At 42.9% G+C, this 11,835-nt stretch overlaps 1 protein-coding gene across 1 annotated transcript; it reads left to right on the top strand.

Moving 5' to 3' along the window:
* The first annotated feature begins 455 nt into the window (after window positions 1–455).
* On the top strand, window positions 456–10,809 carry LOC138367403 (uncharacterized). The gene is made up of 10 exons (XM_069329046.1): window positions 456–539; window positions 5,848–6,036; window positions 6,772–6,960; window positions 7,108–7,338; window positions 7,464–7,694; window positions 7,821–8,450; window positions 9,144–9,269; window positions 9,480–9,668; window positions 9,814–10,002; window positions 10,129–10,809. Exons 1-10 carry the CDS (start codon window positions 456–458, stop codon window positions 10,807–10,809), a joined length of 2,739 nt encoding a protein of 912 aa, XP_069185147.1.
* Window positions 10,810–11,835: the final 1,026 nt, after the last annotated feature.

The raw sequence follows: 11,835 nt of genomic DNA, 5'->3' as shown, positions 1-11,835 counted from the left end.
AAGTCATGGGACAAGGAGTGGACTCCCCACCTGACATCGGCATCTCTGATTCCAAACTGGAAGTTGTTCACGACTTCGTGTACCTGGGCTCCATAATCTCTGACTCCCTCTCTCTTGATATGGAGCTAAACAAACGCATCGGTAAGGCATCTACTACCATGTCCAAACTGACAAAGAGTGTGTGGGCCAACAATAGGCTAACTGAGTATACTAAGATTCAGGTTTACAGATCCTGTGTCCTGAGTACTCTCCTTTATGGCAGTGAGTCTTGGACACTCCGTGCCCGTCAGGAAAGACAGCTGAATGCCTACCACATGCACTGCATTAGACACATCTTGGACATCACCTGGCAGGACAAGGTGACAAACAACAACGTCTTGGGGAGAGCAAGAATCACCAGCATGTACACAATGCTGAAACAGAGACGAATGCGCTGGCTCGGGCACGTTGTGCGAATGGGCGACGGCATGATCCCCAAGGATCTCCTGTACGGAGAGCTGAGGCAGGGAAAACGTAAAAGCAAGCAAGCCCCAGCTACGGTACAAAGACGTATGCAAAAGGGACCTGAAAGCCATGGACGTCGATCTTGCTATATGGGAGACACTGGCTGCAGACCGTTCAGCCTGGAGGCAGTCTGTTCAACGAGGACTCTCCAAGTTCGAGGAGTCACTTGCCAAGGAATCGGAGGCAAAGAGACAGAGAAGGAAAGCCGGTAACCAGGAAGACAGACCAGAATTGGACTTCGTTTGTGCTCGGTGTGGGATGGACTGCCACTCGGATTGGCCTCATCAGTCACACCAGACGCTGCACCAGGATTGACAACTAGGGCGCAACTCCATAGTCTCCCGAGACTGAAGGATGCCTACTACTACTACTGTGTTAGATAATGTTCCAGTTGTCTGTCGGGCATTTCTCCACAGTGCTGACATTATGGCCCCATTGTAGACCAAGTTGCTGCAGAGTGCCTGGGTGCTGCAACAACACAACACGACATTGCTCGCCTCACAGCAGTAGCAGCCCCACATGCAGGGGATTTCCTGTTAGCAGCAGCTGATTAGCCCGGATGATATCACAGTGAACCCCTGGAAGAACGGCAAGCAGTTGGTATGGGACTACATGTGCGTATCAACCCTGGCTAACACCTACATTGACCTCAGTGTTGCACAACCAGGTGGCGCTGCCACTCATAGGGAATCAGCTAAATCCCGTAAGTACAGAGAACTGGATCACCACAACAATTTTGTCCCAATTGCTTCTGAGACACTCGGCTCTTGGGGTAAGAGTGCCACCAGTTTTTAGAAGGAACTGAGTTCTAGGCTCATTGAAACAACAGGAGACCCTAGAACTGCCAGCTTCCTTTTCCAGCGCCTCAGCGTGGGGATACAGAGGGGAAAGGCACACTGCATCCAGGGTTCCTGCCCGCCATCTGAGGAGCTGCAGGAACTCCACAACTTATGATAATCATCTTTGTACCCTATATGTAACTCCTTTTTTTGTAACAAAGTTTAAATAAAACAATATACATGTATATATACAAATGAATGAGGGTGGTAAAAGAAAATATTAAAGTGTTCAGTGAGAATCCACAAGGTCTTCTCTGAATACTCTTTATTTTCTTCTCCGAGGCTATGGGTCACAGCCAGGTGATCTTAACCACACAGCCAGGTGACCTTAACCACACAGCCAGGTGACCTTAACCACCCAGCCAGGTGACCTTAACCACCCACACAGGTGACCTTAACCACCCAGCCAGGTGACCTTAACCACACAGCCAGGTGACCTTAACCACACAGCCAGGTGACCTTAACCACACAGCCACGTGACCTTAACCACCCAGCCAAGTGACCTTAACCACACAGCCACGTGACCTTAACCACACAGCCAGGTGACCTTAACCACCCAGCCAGGTGACCTTAACCACACAGCCAGGTGACCTTAACCACCCAGTCAGGTGACCTTAACCACACAGCCAGGTGACCTTAACCACACAGCCACGTGACCTTAACCACCCAGCCAGGTGACCTTAACCACACAGCCACGTGACCTTAACCACACAGTCAGGTGACCTTAACCACCCAGCCAGGTGACCTTAATCACACAGCCAGGTGACCTTAACCACACAGCCAGGTGACCTTAATCACACAGCCAGGTGACCTTAACCACCCAGCCAGGTGACCTTAACCACCCAGCCAGGTGACCTTAACCACCCAGCCAGGTGACCTTAACCACCCAGCCAGGTGACCTTAACCACCCAGCCAGGTGACCTTAACCACCCAGCCAGGTGACCTTAACCACCCAGCCAGGTGACCTTAACCACACAGCCACGTGACCTTAACCACACAGTCAGGTGACCTTAACCACACAGCCAGGTGACCTTAATCACACAGCCAGGTGACCTTAACCACCCAGCCAGGTGACCTTAACCACCCAGCCAGGTGACCTTAACCACCCAGCCAGGTGACCTTAACCACCCAGCCACGTGACCTTAACCACCCAGCCAGGTGACCTTAACCACACAGCCACGTGACCTTAACCACACAGTCAGGTGACCTTAACCACACAGCCAGGTGACCTTAATCACACAGCCAGGTGACCTTAACCACCCAGCCAGGTGACCTTAACCACCCAGCCAGGTGACCTTAACCACCCAGCCAGGTGACCTTAACCACACAGCCAGGTGACCTTAACCACACAGCCAGGTGACCTTAACCACCCAGCCAGGTGACCTTAACCACCCAGCCAGGTGACCTTAACCACCCAGCCAGGTGACCTTAACCACACAGCCAGGTGACCTTAACCACCCAGCCAGGTGACCTTAACCACCCAGCCAGGTGACCTTAACCACCCAGCCAGGTGGGTCAACATTACCGAGGCAGACGAGCGGGATTCTTAGCGCCATTAACACAGAACAAATCATAGACGTGTAATGATACCGGAGGCCGGAGAGAGTGACCTAAGCACAGTGGTGGCGTGTTGACGGAGCAACACTTGCAGATGCAAGCCAGCGGCCGCTGCAGGATGATCCAGGATTATGGAGTTTGAATCCCTGAGACGTGTGTGTGCATGGTCTCCCTACATGGTTCTTGCCTCCACCCACTCCAGGATCACACCTCTCCCTCCACTCCACCCTTCAACGACCTCATACAGCTTGCTGGACCAGTACACACACACACACTTGCAAATGACTACAGGTGAATGGATCAGGACACTACTACCTGGAGCATAACTGCATGGGGTTCTGAGACTTCATCTACTCCCCAAGCCCGGCCCGGGGCCAGGCTCGACTTGTGGTAACTTGGTTCAACAGGCTGTTGCTTGGAGCGGCCCGCAGGCTTACGTACGCACTACAGTCTGGTTGGTCCGGCACTTGTTGCAAGAACCTGTCCAAGTGCCTCTTGAATACATCCACCTTTGTTCCAGCAATTTTTCTAACTGACTGAGGATGTTAGACAAGATATCACTATGAATACCAAGACCAGGAGCTGTAGCCTTATGCTGGATACTTAACAGAATATATAACGTCATTAGAAACAGGAGAGGCGCTATGGATGGAAGATAACCAATGATTACGACATACAAAATATTCAACCGAATAGACAGGGATGATAAAGACAGTAGTATATAGACAATAGGGGAAAAAAATGGACACTAAGTATCGAAATGCGTGCAAGAAAAACTTATAACTGAAACAACCCAAGTTCTTGATCAGTTTAACGAGTCTCTTACTTGTCACCTAAGTTGTCTATCAAAGATATGACCTGTACCTGGTACATCATATTGTCCCTGTGTAGTGTGTCTGGGCGCACACACACACACACACACACACACACACACACTCACACACACACACACTCACACACACACACACACACACACACACACACTCACACACTCACACACAGATCAGTAGGCTATAATGTTCATTAATAAGATAAAGAGCGCTCACAGGCTGGGTCAATGGTCCTTAGTTAAGAGCAGACTAGTTAACCATTTTCACCCGTAACGCCCCCATTCTCGGAGTAATAGTGCCATCACGCCTATTGTGGTGCCTGGCACTCTGTCCCCTAGTATAGTGCCTCCTTCCTCCCGACGGCCCTCATATTCCCCAGCTGGGTCCAGTATGCTCAGCCTAGCGCACGCACGCACTCACGCACATACGCACCAACGCACGCACTCATGGGCATATACGCACCAACGCACGCACTCATGAACATATGCGCACGCACTCATGACCGTATACGCACCAAAGCACGCACTCATGACCGTATGCGCACCAAAGCACGCACTCATGACCGTATACACACCAACGCACGCACTCATGAACATATACGCACCAACACACGCACTCATGAACATATACGCACCAACGCACGCACTCATGAACATATACGCACCAACGAACGCACTCATGAACATATACGCACGCACTCATGACCGTATACGCACCAAAGCACGCACTCATGACCGTATGCGCACCAAAGCACGCACTCATGAACATATACGCACCAACGCACGCACTCATAAACATATACGCACCAACGCACGCACTCATGAACATATACGCACCAACGCACGCACTCATGAACATATACACACCAACACACGCACTCATAAACATATACACACCAACGCACGCACTCATAAACATATACACACCAACGCACGCACTCATAAACGTATACGCACCAACGCACGCACTCATGAACATATACGCACTAACGCACGCACTCATGAACGTATACACACCAACGCACGCACTCATAAACGTATACGCACCAACGCACGCACTCATGAACATATACGCACTAACGCACGCACTCATAAACGTATACACACCAACGCACGCACTCATAAACGTATACGCACCAACGCACGCACTCATGAACATATACGCACTAACGCACGCACTCATAAACGTATACACACCAACGCACGCACTCATAAACGTATACGCACTAACGCACGCACTCATAAACGTATACACACCAACGCACGCACTCATGAACATATACGCACCAACGCACGCACTCATAAACATATACGCACCAACGCACGCACTTAACTAAATAACACTTTATGACACAAATCAGCACAATATTTAGACACGACCCATAAATTGTTGAACTTGCTTCGTTTAAAGTGCCTCGTTACAGGTCACTGTTGGGTTGTTAATGACCAGGCTTATTGTACTAGTCTGTCATTAGTGTTATTGGTCAGGTCATTAGTGTTATTGGTCAGGTCATTAGTATTATTGGTCAGGTCATTAGTGCTCTTGGTCAGGTCATTAGTGTTATTGGTCAGGTCATTAGTGTTATTGGTCAGGTCATTAGTGTTATTGGTCAGGTCATTAGTGTTATTGGTCAGGTCATTAGTGATATTGGTCAGGTCATTAGTGATATTGGTCAGGTCATTAGTGATATTGGTCAGGTCATTAGTGATATTGGTCAGGTCATTAGTGTTATTGGTCAGGTCATTAGTGTTATTGGTCAGGTCATTAGTGTTATTGGTCAGGTCATTAGTGTTATTCGTCAGGTCATTAGTGTTATTGGTCAGGTCATTAGTGTTATTGGTCAGGTCATTAGTGATATTGGTCAGGTCATTAGTGTTATTGGTCAGGTCATTAGTGTTATTGGTCAGGTCATTAGTGTTATTGGTCAGGTCATTAGTGATATTGGTCAGGTCATTAGTGTTATTGGTCAGGTCATTAGTATTATTGGTCAGGTCATTAGTGATATTGGTCAGGTCATTAGTGATATTGGTCAGGTCATTAGTGTTATTGGTCAGGTCATTAGTATTATTGGTCAGGTCATTAGTGTTATTGGTTAGGTCATTAGTATTATTGGTCAGGTCATTAGTGATATTGGTCAGGTCATTAGTGATATTGGTCAAGTCATTAGTATTATTGGTCAGGTCATTAGTGTTATTGGTCAGGTCATTAGTGATATTGATCAGGTCATTAGTGTTATTGGTCAGGTCATTAGTATTATTGGTCAGGTCATTAGTGTTATTGGTCAGGTCATTAGTGTTATTGGTCAGGTCATTAGTGTTATTGGTCAGGTCATTAGTATTATGGGTCAGGTCATTAGTGTTATTGGTCAGGTCATTAGTGTTATTGATCAGGTCATTAGTATTATTGGTCAGGTCACTAGTATTATTTGTCAGGTCATTAGTGTTATTGATCAGGTCATTAGTATTATTGGTCAGGTCATTAGTATTATTGGTCAGGTCATTAGTGTTATTGGTCAGGTCATTAGTATTATTGGTCAGGTCATTAGTGTTATTGGTCAGGTCATTAGTATTATTGGTCAGGTCATTAGTGTTATTGATCAGGTCATTAGTATTATTGGTCAGGTCATTAGTATTATTGATCAGGTCATTAGTGTTATTGGTCAGGTCATTAGTGTTATTGATCAGGTCATTAGTATTATTGGTCAGGTCATTAGTATTATTGGTCAGGTCATTAGTGTTATTGATCAGGTCATTAGTATTATTGGTCAGGTCATTAGTATTATTGGTCAGGTCATTAGTGTTATTGGTCAGGTCATTAGTGTTATTGATCAGGTCATTAGTGTTATTGATCAGGTCATTAGTATTATTGGTCAGGTCATTAGTATTATTGGTCAGGTCATTAGTGTTATTGATCAGGTCATTAGTATTATTGGTCAGGTCATTAGTGTTATTGGTCAGGTCATTAGTGTTATTGATCAGGTCATTAGTATTATTGGTCAGGTCATTAGTATTATTGGTCAGGTCATTAGTGTTATTGGTCAGGTCATTAGTATTATTGGTCAGGTCATTAGTGTTATTGGTCAGGTCATTAGTGTTATTACTCAGGTCATTAGTATTAGTGGTCAGGTCATTAGTGATATTGGTCAGGTCATTAGCATTATTGGTCAGGTCATTAGTATTATTGGTCAGGTCATTAGTGTTATTGGTCAGGTCATTAGTGTTATTGGTCAGGTCATTAGTGATATTGGTCAGGTCATTAGTATTATTGGTCAGGTCATTAGTATTATTGGTCAGGTCATTAGTGTTATTGGTCAGGTCATTAGTGTTATTGGTCAGGTCATTAGTATTTTTGGTCAGGTCATTTGTGTTATTGATCAGGTCATTAGTGTTTTTGGTCAGGTCATTAGTGTTATTGGTCAGGTCATTAGTGATATTGGTCAGGTCATTAGTGTTATTGATCAGGTCATTAGTGATATTGGTCAGGTCATTAGTGATATTGGTCAGGTCATTAGTGATATTGGTCAGGTCATTAGTGTTATTGGTCAGGTCATTAGTGATATTGCTCAGGTCATTAGTGTTATTGGTCAGGTCATTAGTATTATTGGTCAGGTCATTAGTGTTATTTTCAGGTCATTAGTATTATTGGTCAGGTCATTAGTGTTATTGATCAGGTCATTAGTATTATTGGTCAGGTCATTAGTATTATTGGTCAGGTCATTAGTGTTATTGGTCAGGTCATTAGTGTTAATGATCAGGTCATTAGTATTATTGGTCAGGTCATTAGTATTATTGGTCAGGTCATTAGTGTTATTGATCAGGTCATTAGTATTATTGGTCAGGTCATTAGTATTATTGGTCAGGTCATTAGTGTTATTGGTCGGGTCATTAGTGTTATTGATCAGGTCATTAGTATTATTGGTCAGGTCATTAGTATTATTGGTCAGGTCATTAGTGTTATTGATCAGGTCATTAGTATTATTGGTCAGGTCATTAGTGTTATTGGTCAGGTCATTAGTGTTATTGATCAGGTCATTAGTATTATTGGTCAGGTCATTAGTATTATTGGTCAGGTCATTAGTATTATTGGTCAGGTCATTAGTGTTATTGGTCAGGTCATTAGTATTATTGGTCAGGTCATTAGTGTTATTGGTCAGGTCATTAGTGTTATTACTCAGGTCATTAGTATTATTGGTCAGGTCATTAGTGATATTGGTCAGGTCATTAGTGTAATTGATCAGGTCATTAGTGATATTGGTCAGGTCATTAGTGATATTGGTCAGGTCATTAGTGATATTGGTCAGGTCATTAGTGTTATTGGTCAGGTCATTAGTGATATTGGTCAGGTCATTAGTGTTATTGGTCAGGTCATTAGTGTTATTGATCAGGTCATTATTGATATTGATCAGGTCATTAGTGATATTGGTCAGGTCATTAGTGTTATTGATCAGGTCATTAGTGATATTGATCAGGTCATTAGTGATATTGGTCAGGTCATTAGTGATATTGGTCAGGTCATTAGTGTTATTGGTCAGGTCATTAGTGATATTGGTCAGGTCATTAGTGTTATTACTCAGGTCATTAGTATTATTAGTCAGGTCATTAGTGTTATTGATCAGGTCATTAGTGATATTGATCAGGTCATTAGTGATATTGGTCAGGTCATTAGTGTTATTGGTCAGGTCATTAGTATTATTGGTCAGGTCATTAGTGTTATTGGTCAGGTCATTAGTATTATTGGTCAGGTCATTAGTGTTATTGATCAGGTCATTAGTATTATTGGTCAGGTCATTAGTATTATTGATCAGGTCATTAGTGTTATTGGTCAGGTCATTAGTGTTATTGATCAGGTCATTAGTATTATTGGTCAGGTCATTAGTATTATTGGTCAGGTCATTAGTGTTATTGGTCAGGTCATTAGTGTTATTGATCAGGTCATTAGTATTATTGGTCAGGTCATTAGTATTATTGGTCAGGTCATTAGTGTTATTGATCAGGTCATTAGTATTATTGATCAGGTCATTAGTGTTATTGGTCAGGTCATTAGTGTTATTGATCAGGTCATTAGTATTATTGGTCAGGTCATTAGTATTATTGGTCAGGTCATTAGTGTTATTGATCAGGTCATTAGTATTATTGGTCAGGTCATTAGTATTATTGGTCAGGTCATTAGTGTTATTGGTCAGGTCATTAGTGTTATTGATCAGGTCATTAGTATTATTGGTCAGGTCATTAGTATTATTGGTCAGGTCATTAGTGTTATTGATCAGGTCATTAGTATTATTGGTCAGGTCATTAGTGTTATTGGTCAGGTCATTAGTGTTATTGATCAGGTCATTAGTATTATTGGTCAGGTCATTAGTATTATTGGTCAGGTCATTAGTGTTATTGGTCAGGTCATTTGTATTATTGGTCAGGTCATTAGTGTTATTGGTCAGGTCATTAGTGTTATTACTCAGGTCATTAGTATTATTGGTCAGGTCATTAGTGATATTGGTCAGGTCATTAGCATTATTGGTCAGGTCATTAGTATTATTGGTCAGGTCATTAGTGTTATTGGTCAGGTCATTAGTGTTATTGGTCAGGTCATTAGTGATATTGGTCAGGTCATTAGTATTATTGGTCAGGTCATTAGTATTATTGGTCAGGTCATTAGTGTTATTGGTCAGGTCATTAGTGTTATTGGTCAGGTCATTAGTATTATTGGTCAGGTCATTAGTGTTATTGATCAGGTCATTAGTGTTTTTGGTCAGGTCATTAGTGTTATTGGTCAGGTCATTAGTGATATTGGTCAGGTCATTAGTGTTATTGATCAGGTCATTAGTGATATTGGTCAGGTCATTAGTGATATTGGTCAGGTCATTAGTGATATTGGTCAGGTCATTAGTGTTATTGGTCAGGTCATTAGTGATATTGCTCAGGTCATTAGTGTTATTGGTCAGGTCATTAGTATTATTGGTCAGGTCATTAGTGTTATTTTCAGGTCATTAGTATTATTGGTCAGGTCATTAGTATTATTGGTCAGGTCATTAGTGTTATTGGTCAGGTCATTAGTGTAATGATCAGGTCATTAGTATTATTGGTCAGGTCATTAGTATTATTGGTCAGGTCATTAGTGTTATTGATCAGGTCATTAGTATTATTGGTCAGGTCATTAGTATTATTGGTCAGGTCATTAGTGTTATTGGTCGGGTCATTAGTGTTATTGATCAGGTCATTAGTATTATTGGTCAGGTCATTAGTATTATTGGTCAGGTCATTAGTGTTATTGATCAGGTCATTAGTATTATTGGTCAGGTCATTAGTGTTATTGGTCAGGTCATTAGTGTTATTGATCAGGTCATTAGTATTATTGGTCAGGTCATTAGTATTATTGGTCAGGTCATTAGTATTATTGGTCAGGTCATTAGTGTTATTGGTCAGGTCATTAGTATTATTGGTCAGGTCATTAGTGTTATTGGTCAGGTCATTAGTGTTATTACTCAGGTCATTAGTATTATTGGTCAGGTCATTAGTGATATTGGTCAGGTCATTAGTGTAATTGATCAGGTCATTAGTGATATTGGTCAGGTCATTAGTGATATTGGTCAGGTCATTAGTGATATTGGTCAGGTCATTAGTGTTATTGGTCAGGTCATTAGTGATATTGGTCAGGTCATTAGTGTTATTGGTCAGGTCATTAGTGTTATTGATCAGGTCATTAGTGATATTGATCAGGTCATTAGTGATATTGGTCAGGTCATTAGTGTTATTGATCAGGTCATTAGTGATATTGATCAGGTCATTAGTGATATTGGTCAGGTCATTAGTGATATTGGTCAGGTCATTAGTGTTATTGGTCAGGTCATTAGTGATATTGGTCAGGTCATTAGTGTTATTACTCAGGTCATTAGTATTATTAGTCAGGTCATTAGTGTTATTGATCAGGTCATTAGTGATATTGATCAGGTCATTAGTGATATTGGTCAGGTCATTAGTGTTATTGGTCAGGTCATTAGTGTTATTGGTCAGGTCATTAGTGTTATTGGTCAGGTCATTAGTGTTATTGGTCAGGTCATTATCACGTGTTCAAGGATTCAGTAACTACCTGGTGACGAGTGATTCAGTGGTCGGGTGCTCTGTCACCCGTCCACCAGTCACCCGTCCACCAGTCACCCGTCACTAGTCACCCGTCCACTTCCTCATTTTGGCTGGACGTTAGAGCGACGGCCTCGCTTCCTGCAGGTCGACGTTCAATCCCCGACCGTCCACAAGTGGCTGGGCACCATTCCTTCCCCCCGTCCCATCCCAAATCCTTATCCTGACCCCTTCCCAGTGCTATATAGTCGTAATGGCTTGGCGCTTTTCTCCTGATAGTTCCCCCTTTCCCTTCCTCATTTTGAATTTACTTCCTCACAGCAAATCAAAGACAGGCATAAGGGAAAATTAGCTGAGAAAAGGGAAGAGGGAACACCCAAACTAGAAGGAGGGAGGGAGGGAAGAGAGAATAAAGCAGAGGAGAATGCAAAAGAAACATTAGGACAAAATAATCATTAAGGAGTTAAGTTTAGCCTTCTCTTCCTACGGCTCATCTTAAGCCTTACTTGGCTAGTGTTCCCTGGAACACAACCCGCCTGTCGTTTTACAACCACGACCCGGGAGTCACCAAGCATCCGCACAACCAATTCCGAAACCTGTATATCTTTCATAAATCATAGAGGCTCTCTGTACGTGTATTAAACTGTCTACGAGCTTGTGAAACCTCACAACCCATAGTACTACAAGGCTGTTATCAACAGTCTGGTAGTACAAGGTGTTATCAACAGTCTGGTAGTACAAGGTGTTATCAACAGTGTGGTAGTACAAGGTGTTATCAACAGTGTGGTAGTACATGGTGTTATCAACAGTGTGGTAGTACAAGGTGTTATCAACAGTGTGGTAGTACAAGGTGTTATCAACAGTGTGGTAGTACAAGGTGTTATCAACAGTGTGGTAGTACATGGTGTTATCAACAGTCTGGTAGTACTTTAAAGCTCATAAACAGTTTAATAGGTGTAAACAAAGCCCCAGTGACTGTTGAAAGATGTACACGTTTCGTAAGTATTTGCGAAAAATCCTTGATGAATCCTG

This window comes from Procambarus clarkii, chromosome 22 (genome assembly GCF_040958095.1).
Source record: "Procambarus clarkii isolate CNS0578487 chromosome 22, FALCON_Pclarkii_2.0, whole genome shotgun sequence".
NCBI classification, from domain to species: Eukaryota; Metazoa; Arthropoda; class Malacostraca; order Decapoda; family Cambaridae; genus Procambarus; species Procambarus clarkii.
Note: the sequence above shows the minus strand (reverse complement) of the source record. Positions and strands in the feature narration are given on the sequence as shown.